Here is a 25,583-nt window from a genome sequence, read left to right on the forward strand (position 1 = left end):
GTAACGGGGGGGTCAGCCAAAAGGGGGGGTGGGGAGGGGGGACAGGGAGGGGGTTAGAGATGGGATAGGGGTAGGGATGGGGATGGGGATAAGGGTGGGGATAGGGGTGGAATGGGAGGGGGTTAGGGACAGGCATGGGGAGGGGGATAGAGGTAGGAATAGGGATGGAAGGGGGAGAGGGATGGGGAGGGGGATAGGGGTTGGGGCAGGGGTAGGGACACGGAGGATGAGGATAGGGATGGGGATGGGGTGGGGACAAAGCTGGGGCAGGTGTGGGGCCAGGGTTGGGGTAAAGGTGGATTTTGGGGCGGCTTTAGGGGCAGGGGGAAGGGTGGGGCCATGGTGGGGGGAGGGCTGGGGGAAAGGTGGGGTTATGGGTAGGGGCAATGGGTCTGCACCCCCCCCACCCCCTGCGGGCTCTGGGTGATGGGGCAGAGGCGGAGCAGGGCTGGGATCAGGCCCGGGGGGATCATGGTGGGTGTGGGGGGGGGTTGTAGGGAATCTGGGATGGAGGGCTTGTGCACGGGGCACCCCCTTGCCTGCTGGGGAATGGGGGGGGTGGTCAGGCCTGGGGGTGCTGCTGGAGGGTGGCGGTGTAGCGGGGGTGTCTCTGAGCGTGCACACACGGAGGGGGCTCTGACAATGGCTGGAGTCAGGAGGAGCAGGCAACGATGGGCTTCAAAAGCCCCCCCTGCAAAGGCACCCACTGAAGGCTGGTGGCACTGGGAGAGCGTGGGCGAGCTGCCGCTCCCGAAGGTGACGGAGGGGGGAGGAGGCAGGCAGGAGGCAGGGCATACCTTTTATTAACTTTGAGAAACCATAAAAAAACACATTATTCGTTAAAGTTTTACATCCAGTACTCTTTTTTTAAAAAAAAAAAACTTTTTTTTTTCCCCTTCCCAATTGTACAAGGCAGGAGGAGCCGCTGGCAGCGAGCAGAGTGGGGCGGGCTGGGGGCGAGCCGGCTTCCCCGCGGGACCTTCCCAAATCCCCCCAGGACAGCTTCGCTGGGGATCTTTGCTTTGGGAGAAGAAATTTTGGAGAAACAGCGGCTTTGGATCAGGTTTGGGACCCTTGTGAAAGCAGCATTTGTGTTTAAATTTGCAGTGTTCTGCTTGCCATTTCAGTGCAGGGCAGCCCGTGGCCTCCCGGCCTCGCTTGCCACCTCTCCCTCTGGCTGCGCCCAGGCTTTGGGGGCTCTTTTGAAAACACAAGTGGACCTTGATTTCTCTGAAATGCCCCAGAACCTCCTCCGCCTGCGCAGGTGCAAGGGGGTCGCTTCTCCATCAGACCAAGGTGCCTCCCAATGAGGGTGGGGGGAATCGGGGTCCCATAACCTTGGCAAATTCAGCTGCTCCCGGTGGGGGAAAGGGAAAAACCAAAGCAAAACAAGCCCCGGGAGAGGTTTGCAGGCGGTCCTGCCTGTGGGCAGGATCCCTCCATACCGGCACAGCTGGGTGGGCACGGCTGCCCCACTGCCCGCTCTGCCCGCCTCAGCTCACTGCCTCTAAATACCACGTTTGCAGACCGGGAGAGGATGCAGAACAGTGATATAAATATAAATTAAGTGACGAGCGGAAAGGAGGTCGTTGTCCTGTCAAAAATCCAAAACCTCAGTCAAACACGTCATCGGGGTGTCGGGGTTTGGGCACCCCAGGGCACCGGGAGGATCTGGCAAATACCGCATTTAGGGAGAGGTACGGAGGTGTTGGCAGCGAGCTGTGGTCTGAGCCAGGCCGGGAGAGGGGAGCTCGTCAGCGCGTCACCGAGAACCAAACTCTGTCCCTGCTTTCTGCTTCCCCAGGCAAACCCTGCCTCAGTTTCCCCACCTGCGGCCAGGGGGTGCCGGCCCCTTCTGAGCTCCGCAGAGCAGCACGAGACCAAAGGGCTCGCTCCCATAAAGTGCTCCAGATGCGAGGTGAACAATAAATACTATTTCATAGAAATGCTTGATTTAAAGGAAAAATAAAAATCATCAAAACCTTTTCATAAAATCATTTATTTTAAATATTTCCCTGCAAAATCCTGGGAACACACAGGCTGGCGGCTGTGTCCCCTTAGGGACTGGTCCCTACAGAGCCTGGGCAGGGGGGCTGCAGCCCATGCAGCGATGCTCAGCCCGGGCCAGGCTGGGGGGTTGCTCAGTGGTAATTACTGTTATTACACATCAAACAGCAGCGGAGGGATGCAGGACCCCCTTGGCTTGGGGGTGTGAAGAGGGGACGAGGCCCATGGCAGCTCCTGGGCTCTAGGAGGGGCGCAGGGCATCATCCCCTCCTGCCACAGCGATGTCCCAGCAGGGTGTCCTGCCAGGGCTGTGCCAGCAGAGCATCCTGCCAAGGCGATGCCACCACAGGGAGCCCTGCCAAGGCGATGCTCACACCACAGAAGGGCCAGACTCTGCCCAGCGCAGCCCTCCCTTAGCAGGTACCACGGGGGACACGCTGCCCCCTTCCCCAAGGGCCCCCTCATGCAATGCCCCTCTCGTTTTTGCCACCAGCACGGCTCCAAGCCCACCGTCAACCCTGTGGAGCTCATTCCCAAGCCGTGCCCTGCCTGCGAACGGCCCCGGCACCGCACACCTGAGGCCGAATCCTGCCCCGCGGGATGCCGTCGTCACCCTCTGGGATCAGGGTGCTGAGGTGGGAAGAGCAGCTGAGGCTGCCCGAGGGTCAGGACATGGCCCTGCCTTCACAGGCAATGGGTGCTCAGCACCTCTCCGGGCCAGGCGACGGGAGGTCCAGCCCGGCGATGGGAGCCAGGCGATGGGAGCGAGGGGCGTGGGGTACTGTTACAGCAGTGCTCAGGATGGGGCTCACTGCAGTGCCTGCGCTGAGCACCCAGCACCCCAGGACAGGGCTGGGGGTCCCACTGATGGCAAAGAGCCCCCGTGGCCCAGGCTGACCCAGAGGGGCAGATCCCAGCGTCACAGCTGCCCATGCGTCCACGTCCCCCTCGGTGGTGTTGCCTTGGTGGGGGACAGGATGGTGGCTTGGACCCAGCTCACCACAGCCCCCCCAAGGGAGATCAGAGGCTCCTGCAGCATCCCCAGGGGTTTGCCAGGGTGGAACAGCACCAAAACAGGGTCTGGGACAGTGCCTTGGCTCTGCACGAGCAAGCACAGGGGAGCCTGGGGGTGGCTCATGAGTCAGGGTGGCTCCTTGCTCCTGAGCACAGGGACCGCTGGTGCAGGGGGCTGGAGACATCACCGGCACCATCGGTCCCCCTCAGACCTCCCCAGCTCCCCTGGCCCCGGGCTGGGGGTCCGGGAGGACAAGCATCCCATAGGAGCAGTGTTCCCTGCCAGCAGAGGGGACCTGGACCCCACAGCCACCGGGATGCTCCGAGACAACCTCAGCCCAAACACGAAGCCCTTTGCAGGTGGGGAAGCCGAGGCCCAAGGACACCATGGCCGGGCAGGGACAGAGCCCAGTGCTGCCCTGCGCTTTCCCTTTTGGGGTGCCCTCCCACTCCCCGGGGCTTTGGCGGTGACCCCAGCACCACGGGCCCTAGGGTGACAGTCCGGAGGGACTGGGGCTCTGTGCTCCCAGCCATAAGAGGCACCGAAAGACCATGGGGCATCATCAACCCCCCAGCATCCCCCCGCAGAGCTGCTCCTCTCCCAGCCCATCCAGCACAGACCACAGCATCGTCTTCCAGACCGTGCAGGGGCGATACGTGGAGCGGGGGGCGGAACGTGACCCTGGCAGATCCTGCGAGGGACAACACAGCGCCGGTGACACGGGACAGCCAGGGACCCCCCCCCCAAGGCGTGACCAGCGTCAGTCCTGGGGCAAGGAGCTGCAGGGTGTCACCCACGGCCGTGCCGGTGTGCCTGGGGCGGGGGCCGGCCGTGCACACTCACACGCGTGTGCATGCATTCGCGCACACACCCCCACACCCCCCAGGCGGGCGCTAAACGGTCTTCCACATCCCACTTGCCAAATCAAACCCCGGTGCGGGGCACGGGGTGTGCGGGGGCCGCGGGGATGGGGACGGGGGGAGACCTTTTGACACTGGTTTTGATTTAAGGGCTTGGCTTCTTGCTGGGTATAGAATTGTCTTTCCTTTCCAGCCGCGTGTAAGGCTCAAAAGCAGAAGTGCCCAGTCCGTAAGCGCCCGGGAGGTCGTGTAGGCTGCCCAGGAGCGGCCCCCCAAAGCACAGCGGGGTGGCCGGCAGCCTGGGTGAGGAAGAGGAGGAGGAGGAGGAGGCGAGAGAAGGGACCTGCAAGCTGAAGGCTCCAGGCCCCGGGGGGCTGCTCCCACCGCCGAGCCCCGGGGAGGTGGTTCCTGGGGTGGCCAAGCTGGATCCGTTGCCTGTAGGACTGCCGATGGGGTTGGAGGTGGGAGAGAGGAGGCTGGGGGGGGCCGGGATGGAGAGGAGCCGGCCTTGCTCCAGCAGCCGGAGGATGTTGCAGGTGGCGAAGGACTCGGAGGTGGCGGCGGAGCGTTTCTCAGAGTCCCTGCTCTGGTCCTTCTTCTGCTTGGTGCGTCGGTTCTGGAACCAGACCTTGACCTGGGGGGGGGGAGTGGGGGGACGGGGCAGGGGGACAGAAAGGCACGGACAGAAAAGAGCGCAGGGGGTCCAGGGAAAGAGAGGCGAGAACCAGGAGAGAGTGAGAGATACGAGAGAGAGAGAGACGTATTAAAATAAATGCCCAAGCGAGATCCGTTCCCCGCCACAGGGACTGCGGAGAAGTCACTCCCGCCTGCCGCTTCCAGGGAAAAGGCAAATTCCTGCGGGTGCCAGGGGGGAGTGGGATGGGAGCCCGGAGGTGGGAGCCTGGGGACAGGAGCCTGGGGGCGGGAGCCTGGGTTAGGAGCCCAGGGTAGGAGCCCAGAGCCAGGAGCCCAGGGCTGAGCCACCCTGCTGCTGCCTGCTTCTGCCCTGTGCTGGCTTTGCCATGGGATGTGCTGGGTTCTCCCTGTGATGGTCACCAAACCCAAGCCTGTGTCCCCACCTGCAAACCCTTCCCTCACCAGATCAAGGCTTGAGGCAGGGTGGAGGGTCCCTGGCCTTGCTACGGTGCAGGGGGACATGTTAGGGGACAGGATGGCTTCTGGTGGCCCTGGATCTCTGGGCGCAGACCCGCTTCTGTGCCCGAACCCAGCTGGGGGCATCCCCACCCCAGCCTGCCTCTGGCCAAAGTAAGGAACCCCCTGCCCAAAACTGCACCTGACTCCCCCGGGTGGGATGTGGACCCCGACCCCAGCCCGCGGCTCCCGTCCCCCTGCAGCTGTCCCCGCACCCCCTAACCTCTCCCCTGGGAGGGCAGCCCCCCCGCTTCTGTCCCTCCCTGGCAGAGCAGAGGGGTAGGAGAGGCAGAGAGAGAGACAGAGAGAGGCGTGAGGGACAGACAGATGGATGGAGGTGGAGGTGAGGGAAGGAGACGGATGGGAAGATACTCAGATTAGAGCATGGCAGATGGGAGTGGACGAGCCGGGCGCTGGCCGGGACCCCGGGAGTAAACCCCAGCACATCGGCACAGGCTTCGTCTCCGTCTGCTCTGGGACCAGCGGGTCTCAAACCCATCCGAATCATCGGAAACTCATCGGGGTAGGACAGTCGCTCGCTGGCACAGCCCTCGCGCGTCCTCCGGCACAATAGACCCACAGTACAGAGCTAATGGAGCGTGGGGGTGGAGGAGGTCTCAGCCCCCCGGCCCCTTTCTGGGGACGTAATAGTGGAGCCGACGTCTGGGCGAAGCCGGCTGGAGGCTGGGGATGCTCGGGGAGGAGCGGCGCGAGGTGCTCCCGTGCGATATGGGGACACCAGGACCATGGGGCTGAGCTAGTATCCCACACCCAAAACCTCCCAGGACCACAGGCGACTGCCAGCCCATGTCCTACCCGCCCCTTACCCACAGGGTCCCATGGGGAAGCTCTTGAGGAAGTTCCCTGTCCGTGCACGCCTCGGCCCCGCACAGGGATCCTGGGTCCCTCATTGCCACCGGGACTGCGGGGCCCTCGTCACAGCCCCGGGTCCCCAGGGCTGACGTCCCTGTCAGTCCCTCCATGCCAGCGAGCGGGATGGGTTTGGGGAGGGCTGAGTGCTCCCAATCCCGCTTCCCAGGGCACGGTGACCTGATGCAGAATTATCAGACCACCAGCTTTTCTGGCAGGGACCTCCTCGAGCTGACAAATTCTGGGGAGCACAGAGCCCCCCCAGCACAGGCAGCAGGGCTGAATGGGACTCCCACAGCCCCACAATCCCACATCATTATTGATGTCTTAATGAAGGTCTGGTGTAAGCCCATACAGACACGCACAGCCCCAGCGCTCTCCGCTCAGAGCATCCCTCAAGCAGCCAACTCTGCAAGAGCAAAACCTCAAAAAACCCCTTCAGCATGATTATGTCCTCAAGGATGGGCATGAAGTCCCTGAAGGCTGCTTTTTCCAAGCCCAGCCGGGTGCGCAGCGGGAGGTGGCAGCGGGCTCCTTGGCTCCTCGGCTCCTCGGCAGGGAGGGTGCACCAGCACCCACCCTTCCCACACCCAACACCACCGCCCACGGATCGGGCTCAGCATCTCCTGGCCTTTCCTGGGTGCAGCAGCCCAGCCCTCGCCTCGCTGTGCGGGGGAAGATGGAGATCAAGGGATGTGTTGGAGCCTGTCCTCTCGGCTGAGGGCCATCTCCACCCTGAGCCCCAAACCAGGGTGCTCCAGAGCCCTGCTGCCACAAGCCCAACCCAAACCCTGCTTCCTTCAGCCCAGTGTCTGAGCCCACTGCGGAGGCTCCAGGGCTGGGAACCCACCGCCAGCTTCCCCCCCTGCCCTCTCCCCGGTGTCTGCACCCTCCCGGTTTGAGTGCATCGTCTCCAGGTACCCGGAGATTCCGGTGGGTGTCAGAGACCCTCCCCAGCTGCACACGGATTTCAGTGCAAAGGGAAACTGAGGCACAGACAGCCCCTGGAAGCTCTCTGCATTGCTAAGCCTCCGAGTCACAGCTCCTAACGCAGCAGGAGGCGGCTGCAGGACGTAGAATCACAGAATCACAGAATGGTTTGGGTTTGGAGAGACCTTTAGAGCCCATCTAGTCCAACCCCCTGCAGTGAGCAGGGACATCTTCACCTAGATGAGGTCGCTCAGAGCCCCGTCCAGCCTGGCCTTGAGTGTTTCCAGGGATGGGGCATCGACCACCTCTCAGAGCCACCTGGACCAGTGTTTCACCACCCTCATTGTAAGAAATTTCTTCCTTAAATCTAGTCTGAACCTCGCTGAGCAGCACTAGCCCGGGCAGGGTGTCAGTCGATTGGTTACCACTCTTACTGACTTTGGAGCAAGCTACCTGAGCAAAAAACCCCCCATGGGAGAACAGAGCCGTCGAGATTTAACAAGATTTAACCCAGATAATCTGGGTACCGCCTCGTGGTGAGCGCTCCCTAAGATGCTGGAAAGACACAGCAAGGATGGGACCACTTTATACCCCACGTGCTGTTTTCTTTGCACCTGCACCACTGGCCACCAGTAGATACAGGTTCCTCAGCCCTGGTGTCCCCTAAGGTCAGCTCTTATGTTCTGGTTGTCTTCTACAGGTTGTGAAAAACAAACACAGCTCAATAAAAGCAGAGGGCCCTTGTCAGGGCCTCCGGAGACCGATTCCCCCTCCTTCTCCGCTTCCCGTGGCACCTCATTTTTCCGGGGTGTTTTGGCTTTTGTTCTGTGCTGGGTCTGCGCTGCTGCCTCTCCTGGGAGCGCTTGGTCAGCTGGGGAGGAGCTGCCAGCCGTCACCTGCCTGGGTATGATGCTGAATGCCAACAATTAATAGAAATACAGATGGGCGACTCCAATAAATAAATCTATATAAACTGAAGTGGATATTGATGTGCATGAATTTCTGGTGCTGAAACCCAGTTCCACACCACCAGGGACACCGGGGGAAACGCTAAAGGACAGGAGGGAGAAAAGGTTGAGGTGGCACCGGCCTCAAACGTCCCGACATGGGGTTCCGCGGGGGAAGGGTGGCAAGATGGTCCTCAGGAGAAGAGGACCCATTGGGTCCTGCTGCTGGGAGACCGTCCCAGCACCTCCTCCCTCCCAGCCTGGATATCCTCTGCTCTCACTCCTCTGGGGCTCGCTGATGCCCTCGGTGGCGATGGCACCTCCATTTATCGGTACAGGCAGAAGCTTTCCGCAGCCCTCCCTGCCTGCATTCTGCATCTGATCCTCTTGCAGGGGGTCGTCCCACCCTCAGCCCACCTCTGCGGTTCCTCTCTGCACCCATCACCCCTGAACACCACGGCACAAGCTGAACGTGCTATGCTAAAGGTCTCCTCCTGCCTCGCAGACTGACGTGAGCTCTTCCCCATCTGCCCTGGTGACATCTCAGATGAGCAGGATCGCATTTCCCTTCATGGCTAAAGTTCATATACAGCTTGTCATTAATTAGTAGATCCATGTCCTTTTCATCCTCCATTATGATCAAGCCCTGAGTTCCTATCACTGGAGATGTAAATAAGCTCCGCCAGACGCAGTCCTTGACAAGCCCGTGAGTAATTTCCCTCCAGCCTTGATCCTTCGTCTTTCAGCAATATCCTCCCCCACCTCCCCTCAACTACAGTTTCCCCACGCTGCAAGCTCTCCACTCACCCAGTGTCGTTCAAAACTCCCCATCAGGCACCAAGGCTTTGCCAAAGTCTGCTTTGATGAGATCGGCTTCATTTCCTTCTCTTAAAAAGCATCTTTCCAAGTTACTGGGTGAACTGGTGCGTGCCTGTGAGGTGGCGATGCCGCCCTTCCCAGTCTGGCCTGGAGGAAAGGCAGGGAGGACCCTGCCGGCACATCCCTGGTGGGCACATCTCCAGCATCGGTGGAGGAGGTAATGCAGCCCCGCATGCAATGTCTTGTTTCTCAGTTACCCACCCCGTGAGCTACGGTAATAACTGGAGGGCTGCGGGAGAAACCCAGCCACCGCCAGCTCTCCTGCCAGACTGCGGCGGGGAGAAGAAAGTGAGACCAAGGACACCCTTTCCATAGGAATGGAGAGAAAGGCCAGTTCCCAGATGTGTCACCTGGGGGGACAGCCAGGATAGCTGCTGGGGAGGGCACGGGGCGGGGGGGAGAAGCCTCCCCCTGCTCTGGAGGAGTCCCAGGAAGAGCCCACGGCTCCAGGCAGCTGCAAATCCCCTGCCTGGGGCTGCGGGATCCAGGACCACACGTCACAGGCCAGTCAGGTCAAGCCTGGATGCAAAGAGACAACGGCTTGCGTTTGGATGTGACCGAAGAGCAGGACAGGAGAGGTCATGTGTTCACCAGGAAAGGAAGGTGACTCTCAGAGGACAGGGAGGAGGCAAGCCATGGAGGGCAGATGTCTCTGAAAGCCCTAGGAGTCATGGCATGCAAGCAACAGCGTGATGCTGAAGGTATGAGGATAGGCATGATCTGCAGACCTATAAATCCATATGAGGGTTTGGAGAAGGAGAGTGCCCCCCTTTCCATAAGGTAAGTGACTGGGCGGAGGGATGTCAGGATAAAGCCCCTCGTGTTGTGGATCTGGAAACTCTGCTTTGCTCAGTCCCTGCCGCAGGAGAGAGGCTGGTAAGAGCAGGGGACTCCTTGTCAGAGTAGGCGGAGGTAGGGCATGGTCCCTGGGCTGAAGCAAGGCAGACTCAAATGGCAGAGACAGAGCAGGTGGACCATGGGGAGAACGGCTGTGGAGGGCCGTTCCTGGGGCAGGAGTGTGCCCGCCTTCACACGGAGCTGACTGGTTAGCACGGGAGGTCTTCCTCAGATACATGCCCTGGGTCAAGTGGAGTGAGGAGGAAAGTCCTACGAGCTGATCAGAAAGGTCCATCTGCCTTTTGAGTCCATTTGAGCTCGGAAGCATATGACTTCCCTCAGCCATGCAGCATGAATGTCAAGCAGGAGAATCTGCTCTGCCCTGGGCTAGATGTTTCCATAAAGAACCGGGGGCAGAGATCTCAGTCTCCGCACCTGAATAGCCCCCAACCACGTGTGCACGCACCAGGGAGGCGCGAGGGAGCCGTAGCTCCTCACCACGACCGTCCGGCCTTGACTTGTTTCGGGTCACGCGTGACCCACGTGGTCCCACCGTCGTGTGTATTGAGCCCTGCGAGCGGTGGGGCTCGGCCAGCAGGAGACGGCATCGCGCTAAGCACAGCAAACGTGGCTGTTCCGGAGGAGAGGCGCCTTCCGCAGCGGGGACTCTAACCAGAGGGTGAAAAAGCATGTTCCTTCCCTGGAAGACTTACCCAGGTCTAAGCCTGCCTTGTTGTAGATACAAGACACGGTCCAAAGGTACCCACCGGGGACACAGGCGTGCAGTTCCCACCTCTGGCACCAACCAGGCGGGACGCCGGCGCCTCTCACCCCTCTGCATTCTGCCCAGCCCTGCAGGGAAACGTGCTGCCTGGGGACAGCAGCGCTCCTGCTTCGGTGTCTGGGTGTTGAGCACGGTGGGTCGCCACCTCCCCGAGTACCTGCAGGGGCTACCGGAGCATGAACCGCAACAAGAACCAGCAGAAAGGGAAGGAGATAGCCCCAGTGCCGTGATGCGCCTGTCCCAGACCGACAGGGTCACCCAAAGCCTTCAGGACTTGCTACAACAGCCCTCAGCATGCAATAAACCACCACCACCATCTCACCGTCCCACTCACAGCTGCACGTCCCAGATACCCTTTTCCTGCCAGATTTTCTTCCCACCCACCCTCTTCACCACATCAGAAGCTGAAGGCACCTACTCCTTGGGGCAAGGTCAATCAATCAATCCCTTTCTTGCTGGTGGAGATGGTGTCCAACTAGCCATGACCAAGAGTATGAGACCTCGACAGCACGGCCGGTGGAAAAGCAGTGCGGAAGGCGGAAATTTGCTGCCTGATCGTTTCAGGAGATGCTTCCTAGTGCGGGGTGTGAAAACCAGCCGGCACCCACCCGCCCCCATCACCTTCCCCGCAGCACTGCAGAGCCTCTCGCCCCGTCCCCCTCTCCCCTTCTCGCAAGTCCTGCTGTCACCCAGCGGCACAGGAGAGGGCCCGACCCCCCGAGGACCTCGGCTTGTACGTTCACCCCTCACGGGCTACGTGACTCCCACCACATTCCCATTTGCCAGGAGTAAGGGGCGCAGAAACCGCACCAAACAAGCCCCAAACCGCCGGGAGGAGGGTCTCGGGAGCCGGCGGCGCCGCGCAGCAGCTCGGCAGAAATATGATCAGTGAAGGCTCATTATATTCCTCTCCCCACCTTCCCAAAGAAAGCCTTCCCCTGGCGCGGCCCCCCCGCGCACGGCAGCCGCGCCAGGGCCAGCGCTGCCCGAACGCCGAGGAGAAGGGCCAGGGGAGCGCAGAAGCAGCGCTGACGGCCGCAGGAGAAGCTCTTCGGCAGCCGCCCCCGCTCCCAGGCAGCCTTCGCCGCAGTGAGAGTCTCCGAAGGGCCTCCGGCCAGCGCGGAAACCGCGCGCCCGGGGAAGCGGGGCCTCGGAGAGCCCGGCGGGAGGTGCCCGCGTGCCCCCGGCCGTGCCGCCGCCGGGTCCCCGTCTGCCTGACTCGGGCAGATGGGGGGTTACTTTATTTTATTTTATTGTTTTATTTTATTCTATCCTATTTTATTTTATTTTATCCTATTTTATTTTATTTTATCCTATTTTATTTTATTTTATTTTATCCTTTTTTATTTTATTTTATTTTATCCTATTTTATTTTATTTCATCCTTTTTATTTTATTTTATTTTATCCTATCTTATTTTATTTTATCCTATTTTATTTTATTTTATTCTAGTCTATTCTATTCCTATTCTATTCTATTCTATTTTATTAATTTTATTTTATTTTTTATTTTAAATTTTTATTTATTTTGTTATTTATTTTTATTTATATTTTTAATTATTTATTTTAAAATTTTATTACTTTATTGTCTTTTATTATTTTAATTTAATTTAATTTTTCTATTTTAATTTATTCTCTTCTATTTTTACACTTTTACAATTTCATTTCGTATTGTTTAATTTTATTTTAAATGCACACACCCCCTCATCGCCCGCTCTGCAACTGAATGACCTGCTGAGGGTCACAGAGACGCACCCACAGACTTCTCCATCCACTGGGGTTTTCCCTGTGTGTGGAGTTTCCCTTCCCTGAGGAAGGGTTGGGGCTCCAGGCCCCCCCGGACCCCCCACCCTATGGCCTGGACTCTCCCCATCCCTCCCCACACGCCGTGGGGCACCGTCGCTGCTCCCCGTGTGGGAGGAAAGCAGGAGAGCCGCGTCTTCGGCGTCACCCGCTCCCCTCGCAGAGCAAAGCCGATTCAAAATGTCAGCGAGCATCTGAACTTCTCCGCGCGCCGCTCTGGGGGCGTTCTGCGAAGGCACCGTCCGTCCGTCTGCCTGCCCCCAAGCAGCAGGACAGACACGCGGGCACTGAGCCACCCTCGCCCTCCGCTCGAGACCCCCGCCAGGGCGCCCTGTCCCGCGCCGAGCCGTCTAAACCATTTCCCGGCTGGCAACCGCTGCGCCCACACCCCGCCGCCGCCCGCACGCGTGCGCTCACACGTGCCCCGCCGCGGGCACCCGCGAAAGCCCCTGCGTGCTCACGGACCCCGCCGAATGGGAGGAGGCGCAGCAAGGCGGCAGGGCGAGGCTGGCAGCGCTCCGGCGACGGCAGTGAACCCGGGCAGCGGGGACACGGCACCTCCCCACGCAGCGGCTCCCAGCTCCAGGCGCGGCGCGGCCGGCGGCACCGCGGGAGCTCCCGGCTCCGCTCCGCGTCCTGGCAGCCCAGCTGGGCCCCGGTGCGGCAGCGTCAGGGGTGGCCGTGGGGCAGCCGCGTGCTGGCAGCGTGGCTTTTCCACGGCGATCAGCAGCGTGGCGGCACCGGGATGGAGCACACGAGGGGTTTGGTCCCCGCTGCCCTGTGCCGCGACCTTGGGGAGCGCCTCAACCTGGGCTTTACCTCCACCAGCCCCTTCTCCGGCGACTGAGCCTGCCCTGCAGAGAGCTGGGACGCTGCTCCGATCCCTGCCCTCCATCCAACACCTCCGAGCTACAAAAACAAATTATTTCCAAGCAGTTAATCCCGACGGAGACCCCCCCACCAGCAGGCCGAGCCCCCCGTGTGCTGCGGGGATGGAAAGGCACTGGGTGGGAGCCCATCGCCCCACGGCCATCGCGGGATCTGCTGAGGGCTTCGGTCCAGTAACCGCCTTGCACCACCCCTGCTCCACTCCTCCATCCCAGCACACTGCCCAAAGCGCTCCCCTCCCCGCTGCGGTCCCTGCAGAGCAGGATGCAGCCACGCTGGCCAGCCGGGGACCGGGCCGTGCCCTCTCTTCCCTTCGGCTAATTTTTTACATCATCTGGCGCCTAACTGATGCGTTTTGCCGGCTTGCGGCTGAGCAGCGGTGGGACGCCGCTCTGGAGCGATCACGGTTTGCCAGTGAGAGCTCAAAGCCCGCGTCCCTGCCTGCCCCGGTCCTGGGCAGCGGGCACTTCACGCCTGCTCATTAAACCCTGCCCACGCCGGCGCACACGCTCCCACACACCACATCCCCCCAAAATGCCCGAACCCCTCGGCCTCCCCGTGCTCGGCAGCCAAACAGGATGGTCCCCGTCCTCCCCCGGGATGCCCGTGAGCATCGCCCCGCACCCCGGCACCCACGCGGCCAGGGCCGGGGGATATGTTATTATTTTTTAATGGTGTTTACTGTTTGGCAGCCCTGCCCCGGGGCTGACCCCGGCGCCGTCACGCGTCCCATGCCGTGCGCACCTCCGGCACGCCGGCCGAGCTATTCATAGCTGCTGGGCCAAGGCCATTTTCCGCACCGGGATTAGCTCCCTGCCGCCATCAACAGATGCCCGCCATGGCACGGGGGAAGGTGGGACCCAGCCTGCCACCACAGCACCCTGATCACCCTCATCCTCCTCCGCCTCCTCCCTCCATGGGCTCGCGGAGCCGTTGAGGCCGGGGCAGGCGGAGGCTTGGGGCAGGCTCGGGCCCCGGCGTTGTGTAAGCTGGCGGGCTCGCTGCCCAAAGCTGCTTCGGCCGGAGGTTTCATAACGGCGCGGCAGCTTCACGACCCGTCTGCCTCTCCCCGGCCACGGCAGGGACGGCGCTGAGCGGTGATGGACTCATCCCTCAGCTTCTCCTCCAGCCCCTCTGCACCCTGACAGCGCTTGGGGCCACCCCGGCTGGGCCACCCACCCCAAACCCTCTGCCACGGCCCAGGACAGACACGCCTGGGGCCACGCTTCCAGCCGCACCGAGCTCCAGCCCACGGCCGGGCAGCGTGCTGGGGACCACCGAGGTGGGGACCGTCCCCGAGCTGCTGGGACCTGGCCGTGCCCTCAGCGGGAGCCTGTCCCCAGAGCAGCCCGTTGCCCCACCACTGATCCAAAACTGCAGCCAGAAGCATGCCCTTGGTCTGCTTTTGCTCCAAAATTCAGGATATTTTCTGCTCGGCAGCAGGGAAACCTCGCCAGGGCGTTCCCACACCTTTTGCAAATGGAAATAATGTGAAGGAGCAGGGAGAGACGGTGAAGACGAGGGTGGAGTGTCTTCCACCGTCCAGCCTGGTGTCCCCAGAGCGAGACATCCCAGAGGGAGCATCCTCCAGCACGCCAGAATCGGCTAGAGACACCCCCATCTCCTCGGAGATGCTGGCGAAGGCTGACGGAGGATTTTCCTCTCATTTATTTGAGTTTCAGAAAGTGCTGCCTGGGGGGGACAGGTGGGATGGCAGGGCTGTCCCCACGGTCATGTCCCCTCCCACGACACCAGGATCCAGGGGAAATTATCCGCGTGGATGTGGGTTTTCCTCCCATGTTCCACGCACGGAGCAAACTGGTATGGTTTTTACAAAATATAGCCGGGGAGGTGGGAGCACCCGGCCGGAGGATGCGGGTGGGCAGTGGGACCCCGGGCAGAGGCATCAAAGCCGAATCCAAAACTGTCACCAAACTGATTTCCATGGGAAACCGTCGTTTTTAGGAAACAAATTTCTTTAAATTACACCCACTTGGAGTATGCTGAGAAAGCCTTGGAGATCCCGCCAGAAACACCCAGCCCTCTCGCAACATTTAGAACTGAAATTTTCGATCACAAATTCTGAAATTGTTTTTCACTCAGCAGGCATTTTCCATTGAAAATGCTTAAGGACAAAAAAAATCTCAATCCATTATTTCACATTTACTTACATTAGCCATTTTTCCTAGCGCCAGCTGAGCTTGGGGAACTGTAGAGGTACCCCGATATTTTAGGTTATCTCCTAATTCATCACAGGAGCAGCTGTCCTGTAGAAGAGGGTCCCCTTGTTCCCCCAAGGAGAGCTGCTCCTTTCCTCTTTAGAAACCTTGTCCAATCCCCCACCAAGAAGCCGGTGCTTCCCCAGCTCCCTGACACGCTTTTGGAAGAAAATACCCAAAAGGTGAATTTTGGAGGAAGCCGAGGGGCTGGGGTGGGCAGGCGGAGGCAGTGGCCGGGCTGTGCCAGCCTGGTCCTGCTGCTGCGTGGTACCCGGTTCCACCACAGATTTATTGCCATCAGCCCAGGGGCCCCACTGGCTGCGGGGTAAACCCCACCACGTGCCCCCGCCGCAGGGAGGGGACGGGATTAGCTCGTCCACGTGAACAGGTTTATGCCACAAGCATGCTCTGACACGGGCTGGCATGTGGGAAGGGGACCCAGAAGCTACTGAGATGCCCAGCTTCTTCTAGGGTAACCCAGGGCACCTCCGGTGGCCTCCTCCTGCCACGGGACCCAGCACCCACCTCCCTTCCAGGCCAAATGGGAGCCAGAAACCTGCCGCATCTGGATCCGACCTGGGAGTCATTAAATATGGGATCACCCGGGCTGACATCCCCCTCTGCCACCCACTCGCTTCAGAACAGACGCGGTACCCAAGGTTTTAGCAGCAGCAGCCGGCTGCGGGTTACTGCAGCTGGGCATGACGCTCTCCCCCAGCTATCTGCCTCCCCGTCCCGCCGTCCCCACATCCCCCGAGCCAGTCCCGGAGCGTTTCCAGGTCCCTCAAGGAGGTCGGTCAGACCCAGTCTGGCAGAGAACTGCTCCAGGAAAACAGGGTTGGTTATTTCAGCCTCTCCGCCAACCAAAAGAAGTGGCTCAGGGGGGAGGACAGGAGCATCCGGCTGGGAACAGCACCGGGGGGTGGGAGCAGCACCCCTCAGAGTGGGCTGCGTTAGGCTGGGGCACCCCGACCCGCAGCACAGAGCATGCGGGGGTGCAGCTTCCCCGAGCACAGAGGAGAAAACCGTCCCCGCTGGGCAATTCCCCACGGGAGAACGGTCGGAGTAAGCACCCACGGCACAGAAGAGCAAAGCTACAAAAGCAGCCAGGTGGAGAAAACACGACCCACAGAAGACGTTAGAGACTATTTTCCTATGCACAGCAGGGCGTGATGGACGGGTGGGGGGATGGAGGGATGGGGGGGTGGGGGGTGGAGGGATGGGGGGATAGGGGGATGGAGGGATGGGGGGATAGGGGGATGGAGGGATGGAGGGGTGGAGGGATGGAGGGGTGGGGGGGTGGAGGGATGGGGGATAGGGGGATGGAGGGATGGAGGGGTGGAGGGATGAGGGGATGGGGGGGTGGAGGGATGGGGGATAGGGGGATGGAGGGATGGAGGGGTGGAGGGATGAGGGGATGGGGGGGTGGAGGGATGGGGGATAGGGGGATGGAGGGATGGAGGGGTGGAGGGATGAGGGGATGGGGGGGTGGAGGGATGGGGGATAGGGGGATGGAGGGATGGAGGGATGGAGGGATGGACGGGTGGGGGGATGGAGGGATGGGGGAATGGGGGGATGGAGGGATAGAGGGATGGAGGGATGGAGGGGTGGGGGGATGGGGGGATGGAGGGATGGGGGATACGGGGATGGAGGGATGGAGGGGTGGAGGGATGGAGGGATGGAGGGGTGGAGGGATGGGGGATGGAGGGGTGGAGGGATGGAGGGATGGAGGGATGGGGGGATGGAGGGATGGAGGGATGGAGGGGTGGAGGGATGGGGGATGGAGGGGTGGAGGGATGGAGGGATGGAGGGATGGAGGGGTGGAGGGATGGAGGGATGGACGGGTGGGGGGATGGAGGGATGGGGGAATGGGGGGATGGAGGGATGGAGGGTTGGAGGGATGGAGGGGTGGAGGGGTGGAGGGATGGAGGGATGGAGGGGTGGAGGGATGGAGGGATGGGGGGATGGAGGGGTGGAGGGATGGAGGGATGGAGGGATGGAGGGGTGGAGGGATGGAGGGATGGGGGGATGGAGGGATGGAGGAATGGAGGGGTGGAGGGATGGAGGGATGGAGGGATGGGGGATGGAGGGATGGGGGATGGAGGGATGGGGGGATGGAGGGATGGGGGGATAGGGGGATGGAGGGATGGAGGGGTGGAGGGATGGAGGGATGGGGGGGTGGAGGGATGGGGGATAGGGGGATGGAGGGATGGAGGGGTGGAGGGATGGAGGGATGGGGGGGTGGAGGGATGGGGGATAGGGGGATGGAGGGATGGAGGGGTGGAGGGATGGAGGGATGGACGGGTGGGGGGATGGAGGGATGGGGGAATGGGGGGATGGAGGGATGGAGGGATGGAGGGATGGAGGGGTGGAGGGATGGAGGGATGGAGGGATGGGGGGATGGAGGGATGGAGGGATGGAGGGATGGAGGGATGGAGGGATGGGGGGATGGAGGGATGGGGGATACGGGGATGGAGGGATGGAGGGGTGGAGGGATGGGGGGATGGAGGGATGGGGGATGGAGGGATGGGGGGATGGAGGGATGGAGGGATGGGGGGATGGAGGGATGGGGGATGGAGGGATGGGGGATGGAGGGATGGGGGGATGGAGGGATGGGGGATGGAGGGATGGGGAGATGGGGGATGGTGGGGTGGAGGGATGGAGGGATGGAGGGATGGACGGATGGAGGGATGGAGGGATGGAGGGATGGACGGATGGAGGGATGGACGGATGGAGGGATGGAGTGATGGAGGGATGGGGGGATGGGGGGATGGAGGGATGGGGGGATGAAGGGATGGAGGGATGGAGGGATGGGGGGATGGAGGGATGGGGGATGGAGGGGTGGGGGGATGGAGGGATGGAGGGATGGAGGGATGGGGAGATGGGGGATGGGGGGGTGGAGGGATGGAGGGATGGTGGGATGGGGGGATGGAGGGATGGAGGGATGGAGGGGTGGAGGGATGGGGGGATGGAGGGAGGCCTCCTCAGAAAAGAACATACTTGGCTACGCCACCTGAATTTTCTGCATGGTCTAGAGAAGGGATTTCCACCAAACCTTTGGAAATCCAGCTTCCCTGCACCCCGAGGACTGCAGACACTCTGAGGGCGAGGACCGCGCGCCTTTGCAGCGAGCAGACTGGCGATACAGTCCTCCCTGCCTCTTGTGCCTTGGGGAAGCCCCAGCCCGCAGCTCCCATCGCCAGGCTCTGGATGACTCTCACCTCCTCCAGACCGCAGCTTTCCTGCAGTTCTCCCCGTGAGAAGACAACTTGTGCTGCCACCGACCATTGTTTCATTGTTCTCTCGCTGCGGAGACTGATAGTTGTTAATGACTTGAGGTGCGATTAATTTTTAACGGCATCATCTTAATTGCCAGGCTATAAATAGACCTTCCCGCCCCTTCTCTGGCTCAGCTGCTTCCTCACATATGTTTTGCTCCACATCGAGGGGATCGCAGTCCTGAAAGCCTCCTGCACTGCGGAGGATGCTCAGGGGGGATCAGGTCAGTGGCAGCAATGGTGCCATAGGATCCTCTGCCAAGGATGGCCAGGAGTTTGTCCCAGGGAAGCCAAACCACCTGTGATGGAGGCCACCGCAGCGAGGGGAGCACGCCGGGACCCGTGGGGGTCCCACAGGCTCTCCAGCAGCATGATGCTAAGACCTCTCCCCACTCCGTGCCCCACCGTCCCTCTGCAAAGGGTCTTCAGATGCTGCACAGGAGCTGAGGAGCTCAAAAGCTCACCAGGACCTTCTGGGCAGTGCACAGATCCAAGACCTGCCAGCAGCGCTCGTGGGCATGGCCTTCTCGCCTGAGGACACCCCTGTCCCCCCAAAGCTCCTGCCTTTGGGAGCGGACGAGCCACCTCTCAGCAGAGGGACAAGGCTTGGAGCTGCATGGAGAACATCTGATACAGCCAGCCCTGTCCTGACCTCCTGGGCGCCCGGCCCCCAGAAGGGGCCCTTGTGTGACAGGAGTGTCACTCCTCTGTCCTCGCTCTTAACGAGGGCAGGACGAGCTGGCAAATCCACCGGGTCACTTGAACCTGCGCCTGGCATTGAACTCCTGACCCAGGCAAATCCCCTCGGCCGGCCCATCCCGCCTCTCGTCCTGCCGGGGGATTTGTGGGAATTATCCTCCCGCCGCCGTCCCCCCCGTGGTCCTTCTGCCTCGCAGCCGCCCCTCTGCCTTGTGTTTTCTATCCCTTAAAGACACTAAGAAGGGCCACTTTTCCCCTAATCCCTTGGGATGTGGCGCCTGGAGAAAGCCTGATGCACAGATATGGGCTAGTCCCTGCTCGGAGCACGGGGCCCAATTCTGGGTTGTGCCAGGGTGGGCTTGGGCAGCCCCTCCGCAGCCCTCCACGCCAGGGACATGGGAGTCACCTGGGATGCAGAACCAGCACACCTGCATCTCTGGGTGGATGAAAATATTCTACGGGCTAATTAAACTCATTCAACACTAACCATGTCCGTGGGTTAATTAGAAAAAGCATCAGTGGCATTGGGTTGGAGCCCGAGCAACTCCCGGTCAGGCAGAACAGGCACATGGCTCCCCGGGGCGAGGAGGTGAATCCCCTGGGCTGGAGAGAGCTGAGGTGGATGGAAGCACCTTCCTCATCCTCGCCTGAGTGTGGGTGGCTCTGAAACTCTCCCTGTGTCCCGTCGGTGCCTGGCTGAGCCCCGCAGACGCAGAGGGGCTGGCTCCGGAGGGACGGCAAGGTGGCGGGGAGCACGGCGGGACGCTGGCGGGCGGCTCTGCGAGCTGCGAGGGCAGGGCAGGCTCATCCGCGGCGGCTGCCGACGGGCACCGGCTTCTGCAGCTGGTGCTGCTCCGGGGGCACGCGCGGCTCTGAGCCCCCCGGCACAGAGGGGCAGTGCTGCTTCTCCCTGCCTCAGCCTGGGTGACCCCCTCTGAGCTGGGTGACCCCCGCTGTGCACCGGGGCAGGGGCCAGGGACATGAAAGCAAACAGATCCCTACTCCCCACTATGGAGGAGGGCTGTCCTGCCTTCCCTGCAAAGAGCAGCAATAGCCTCCTGCTTCAAAGTCTGCCAAAAAGCAGGATCAGATGCCAGGAAAGTAAAATAAGAGCCTTAAAGAGGCCTTTTTTTTTTTTTCTCCGGCAGGATTTCTCAGGGGCGCAGCCTGATCGGCGGACCCACTTACGGGGACGCTTGGCTGCAGCTCTCCAGCTGCGATGACATCGTGTCTCTTCCTATCTCATCACGCTGTTTGCACCACTCTCTCTTTGCAGAGGAGCGGAGATGAATCATTCTTCCCCCCCTGAACATTCACAGGCACAGAAAAAACTCCCTCCTCAGCGGCCCCTTCCTCCGTGTCCCCCGCCCTTCCCTCCCGCGGTGGGACGCGGCGGGCTCCCATCGCAGCCAGGGGTCCCTGCAGAGAGCCAGGTTGGGAGCAGCTGGCGGGGGGGTGGGGGGGGAGGTTTCCTAACCCTGAGACCAGGGTCCCATTCAATGAGGGGACGGAAAGGATCCGTCCCAATGTCCCAACCACCAGCACAACGCAAACGTCAACCAGGAAAGAACCACAAGATGATCCTGGTTGGGAACAAAACCTTCAACGAAGTAATCAGACCCTAAGTCCCAGGAGCTGCTCCTGGTTAACACTGGGAGGAAAATCACCAAAAGTACCCAAAATACTCTGATTGGTGCAAACGTTGTCCCTGCCTGAGTCGATGGGCACAGAGGAGCCCGCGGGACAGCAGTGGCTGGTGGTGACTACCCAGTCTCCGGGCCGCATGCAGAGCAGACCAGCACGCTGCATGGAGCCGTGCAATGCCCTCCAGATCTAAGGGGTCTTGTAAAACCCTGCGGTCACCCGGCTCTTGCAACGACCAAGGAAAACTCCCAGCCACGAACAGTGAGGGACTGGGGCAGGGGGTGACACCTGAGTGTGCAGAGAGCCTGAAACCGTGACCCACGGGCACCTGCACCCTGGTGATGAGAGGAGGCAGCCGGGCACCGAGCCTGGCACTGCCATCCCCGGGCACGGTGGTGTCTGGGGAGGGACAGGCAGCGGCGGGGAGCCGGGAAGGCACAACGGGGATTCTGCTGCAGGGAAGGAAATGCTGTGAAAAGCACAGAAAGGGATTAAAAAAGACAGAGATGAAGGAGAGAGATGGGGAAAAAGAAGACACAGGAAGGAGGAGAAAAGAGGAAAAAAGACAGCCATGGCCTACAGGGTGTGAATTTTCTCACTGAGTGATGAAGGCAGCAATGAGGCACCAAGCAAGCAGTAAATAAGTGGATATTAGTCCCTACAGAGAGGCTGGGCCCTGCCGGCCCCGGGCTGTGGCAGCCGGCACCCTGCTCAGCACAGTCCCCTGCCCCGTGCTCCCGCCGGCCGCACCGGCTGCCTGTCCCCTCCCACGCCGGCCGGGGAGCCGGAGCTCTGCCCCCAGCACAGCACAGCCGAGGTCACCCGTGTCCCTCCCAGCTCTGTGGAGGTGATGTGGGACCAGGGCTTTGGCTGGGACCCCGGGGAAGGGACCCCCGTGCAGCGCCCAGCTCAGCAGGGCGCTTTGCTCCTAACCATGGCACAGCCATGCCAGCCGCCAGCGCCTCCTTGTACATATCCCACAGACAGAAATCTGCTCCTTACCAAAGGAAAAACCCACTCTGCCACCAAAACAGGGAAGAGCTACTATTTTTTGTGCGCCGAGGCTCTGCTCCCCCTTGCAGAACCACGCAGCGGCCGCACAGCGAGCGCCGAAACACCATGGAGCAACAGGATCTCCCCAAAATCAGACCCTCTCAGCACACAGGGAGAGCCCGGAGCCAGGGGTCTGGCCTCCCAGGACAGCTTTGTTCTGCAAGGGGTTTGGAAAGATTGAAATTATTTCCTATCTGAATCGATGAAATGTGCCTTTTACTGGCCCGAGAAGGGGCAGACTGGGCTGACGGAGTCATTTCTGCAGGTCCCAGCTGTGCTGTTTTGCACTGTGGTCTTCATTCATTTTGTCCTTGTTACTATTTCCGTATAAATTTTCAGTCCCAAACCATCGCAACCCCCCAGCAGACGCGCTTTTTGCATCAACACCAACTCCCGAGCAGCGCGCAGCCTCTCCCACCTCCGCTCGGCCAGGCTGAGCCGCTCAGCCCAGCTCTCTCCGCGCCGGCCAAACCTCGGCGGAGGAGAACCGGGACAATCCCTCCCCGCCGGCGGAGCTCCGCGCAGGGCCGGGCACAGGCGGGGGGGTGATGGAGCAGAGATGCCCAGGCCACGGCACAGCTCTGGGGGGTCTCCCAGTCCGCAGGGACGGTCCCCATGGCATCCCCACCCTGCTGGGAGCGGGACAGGGAAGGCACGGAGGCTGCAGAGGTGGGGGGCAGCGGCAGGGTGCAGGATCCATGCAGGATCCGTCCATCTCACGCACAGACAAATGCCCGATCCTGACAGCACCCACGGCGCGCCCCGACCCCCTCGCCCACCCCGCGCTGTGGGTGCTGCCGTCAGGGTCTCGGCTCCCTGCTGACCCCCTCCTGCTCTTTTCTCTTCCCCACTTTGCCAGACCCTCCCTGGGGGAGCCGGGGGGTGCTGCTCATGGGGGAGCAGTGCAGCAGCTGGGGGGGGTCCCTGTGGACCACACTCAGGGCTGCCCCTCACTCTCCCAACCCTAAACCTCCCACTCCTGTGGCTCGAGAGAAAGGGGAGGAGGAGAGCGATTGGCCGTAGCACCGTGCGCACCCCAAAACACCGGCCAGCGTCCCTCCACCCCGGCAAGCACGGAGCCCCTCCACCCGGGTTTGGGGCCGTGGGCTCAGCTCAGCTCCAGTTCCCACCCCAGGACAGCTCTTGCCCACCCCAGCCATCACCCCCCCCCACGCCGGTGGCCAGCACGCCTGTCCCAAGGGGCTGCATACGGCCACGCCACGGGGCCACGGGGATGTCCCCGCCACGGAGGAGCCGCCACGACCCTTACCTGGGTCTCGGAGAGGTTGAGCTGCCGCGCTAGCTCCGTCCTCTCCCGGCCCACCACGTACTGGCAGCGCTGGAACTCCAGCTCCAGGCGGTAGAGCTGCTCCGCCGTGAAGGACGTCCGCGTCCGCTTGGGCCGGTCCAGGTCCAGGCCCTTGGGAAGCACGATCTCCCGGATCGTCCCTTTGGCATCTGGCAGGGAAGCGGGGAGAAGGGCCGTCAGGAAAAGGTCTCGATGGGAGGAAAAAAGCTGCGCTGGGGGGGAAAGGGACTGGGGGAACTGGTCCAAAATAGCCATTACTGGGGGAGGAAAAGCTGCATTAAAGACCGGCTGCACCGTCAGGGCTGATGTGAGTGTCTGGGCTCGCCGCGGGAATAACTGTAAGAAATCCCCCAAGCTGTGGCTAAAAAAGGCGACATCCCACAGTTCGGTTGTTCCCTCTGGCCCCAAATGCTGCAAGTTTATAAAGCACCAGGGAACGGTAACAAGCCTTCGTAAAAATAGGGATTTTATTTTTTTGCCAAGAGATAAATAGAAATCAAAAAAGCAGAGCATTTAATGACAGAAATAATAGCTTCTGGATGCCAGAAGCAGAAAACAGTTCTATACCGAGGAAGAGTTCAAAATAAACAGATTTTTAATTAAAAGTATATTTTAGTTTTAGTTTCCATACTTCCTTGGGAACACCCAGAAAATTTTCTCTCTATTACAATTCCCTTTTTTTCCCAGAATTATTCTCACTGAAGGAATATTTTCTTGAAAAGCAGCAGCTCCCACTTTGGGGCAGTTCCCTAATAAAGGACAAGTTTTGGAAGTGCCGAGCGCCCCGAGCCGCTCACGGCAGCAGATTTCACGACGCGGAGAAGCAAAAGCGGGAGGCTTTACCTCCCACGATAGCCCCGCACAGCCCCTTCCACGCCGCAGGATGCGGCCCCGCCGAAGGAGCCGCCGCTTTACCTTCCACCGACAAAGGACGAGCCTTCCCAGGAAAATCCGCGGAGCCGCGAGGTGCCCCAAAGCCTGTCCCAGCGCCGTGGGCTGGGACGTGCCCCGACGGGCTCTGTGTGCCAGACATGGCTCCAGGTATTAAAAATGAGCCTTGGAAATCGCCCGCCGGGTTCCTGCCTGACCCCAAACCCCTCATGCTCCTTGTTTCTTGTGCTGCCTTTCCTTAAGCACCAGCAATGCCAGCAGAAAGCCCAGTTTTCCCCAGCCCCAGAGCTCCCCGTTTCTGCCCAGGGGCTTTCCTGCAGGTTAAAAACCAGCCACAGAAGCCACGCAGGGCTAGCAGCCCCGAGCCCCGAGCGGCCCAAGGTCTCCAGCAGCCTCGGCTAGAGGTAAGTTGCTTTCTCTCTTTCTGGCTGACTCAGGCATGGAAAGATTATAAAATTGCTAGGGCAGGAGGGGGGAAATAGCGAGGAGCCGCCTGGGAGGGGGTGATGGAGCTGGTATGGGGACAGCAGAGCTGGCAAGGGGACGGTGGGAGCAGGGAGCAAGCACAGGCTTGGGAGAGGGACCCCAATCCCGAAGCCGGTCTCCCACCGCCGCGTGATGGTGCGTGGCAGAGGCGCCATCCCGGCACGGCCTTGGAGCCCGTTGCAGGAGGCGCCGGGGCTGCAGAGGGCTTGGGGAGGGTCAGGGTGGGAGAGGTGGGATCAGGACCGTGGGCTCTCATCTGCACCCCCAAGTCCCGTGGGTGGGCACGGGGCTGTCGGAAAGGAAAGGGGTAGTGGGTGGATCGGAGGTATCTCCGGTGAGATCGGGATGCCGGACCGGGAACCATTTTGCGAAGGAAAGAGTGTTTGCAGAGATGGTGCCCAGGCCACGTCCGCACTCCTGTGCCCACGCCGCGGCCCCCCAACACAACAACAGCCGGGGCTGCCAGCACCAAGCAGCTAACAGAGACGCTCATGCTTTCCAACCGCAGCTGCAAGTAGCTGCCCCTCCACCCTCGCCGCCCTGTACGGCGCTGCCGGCATCATTACAGGCATTATTTATTGTTATTTCCCCCCAGCAGCTGGGGCGCTGGGCAGAAGGAGCGGGCTGGGCGCAGCCCTCGAGGGAAGGGGACACAGCCCATGGTGCCAGCCCTGCAGGGGAGAGGCAAAGCCCCTCGCCCCAGCCCCTTGGCCCGGCCACTCGCAGCCCCCATGGCACAGGCAGGTCGCAGCCCTATTTCACGCCACAGACCTTCCCCACTGCCTGTCCTTGCGGGTTTTGGGGGGACACACGGCCATCCCTGCCGTGACAGGAAGGGCACAACACCACCCTGCCTGAAAAACCCCCTCCTCAGAGCCTTCTCCCATCAGCTGCTGGATCCCAGACCCCCAACACCCACCAGGTCCTGCCGGTGTTCCCCAGGGTTTTCCAGCAACCCTCAGCCTCCCCGGCGGGTGATAGGCTCTGCTCTCGGGGACCGGGCTACACCTGATGGCAGCACATCCAGGACAAGG

At 61.1% G+C, this 25,583-nt stretch overlaps 1 protein-coding gene across 3 annotated transcripts in view; it reads right to left on the minus strand.

Moving 5' to 3' along the window:
* Window positions 1-786: 786 nt before the first annotated feature.
* The window catches only part of VAX2 (ventral anterior homeobox 2), a 28,261-nt gene continuing 3,464 nt past the window's right edge, over window positions 787-25,583 (minus strand). The window contains exons 3-5 of one of the 3 annotated variants that reach the window (XM_075092296.1): window positions 23,134-23,321; window positions 5,258-5,297; window positions 4,360-4,516 (exon numbers count right to left, since the gene is read on the minus strand). In XM_075092296.1, coding sequence (XP_074948397.1) covers window positions 4,455-4,516; window positions 5,258-5,297; window positions 23,134-23,321 — 290 coding nt within the window. In that variant the 3' untranslated portion in view covers window positions 4,360-4,454. Of the gene's footprint in view, window positions 4,517-5,257; window positions 5,298-23,133; window positions 23,322-25,583 lie in introns of all 3 variants that reach the window. The other 2 variants (XM_075092294.1, XM_075092295.1) reach the window with 2 other exon arrangements.

Source organism: Phalacrocorax aristotelis, chromosome 4, assembly GCF_949628215.1.
Source record: "Phalacrocorax aristotelis chromosome 4, bGulAri2.1, whole genome shotgun sequence".
Lineage (NCBI taxonomy): Eukaryota > Metazoa > Chordata > Aves > Suliformes > Phalacrocoracidae > Phalacrocorax > Phalacrocorax aristotelis.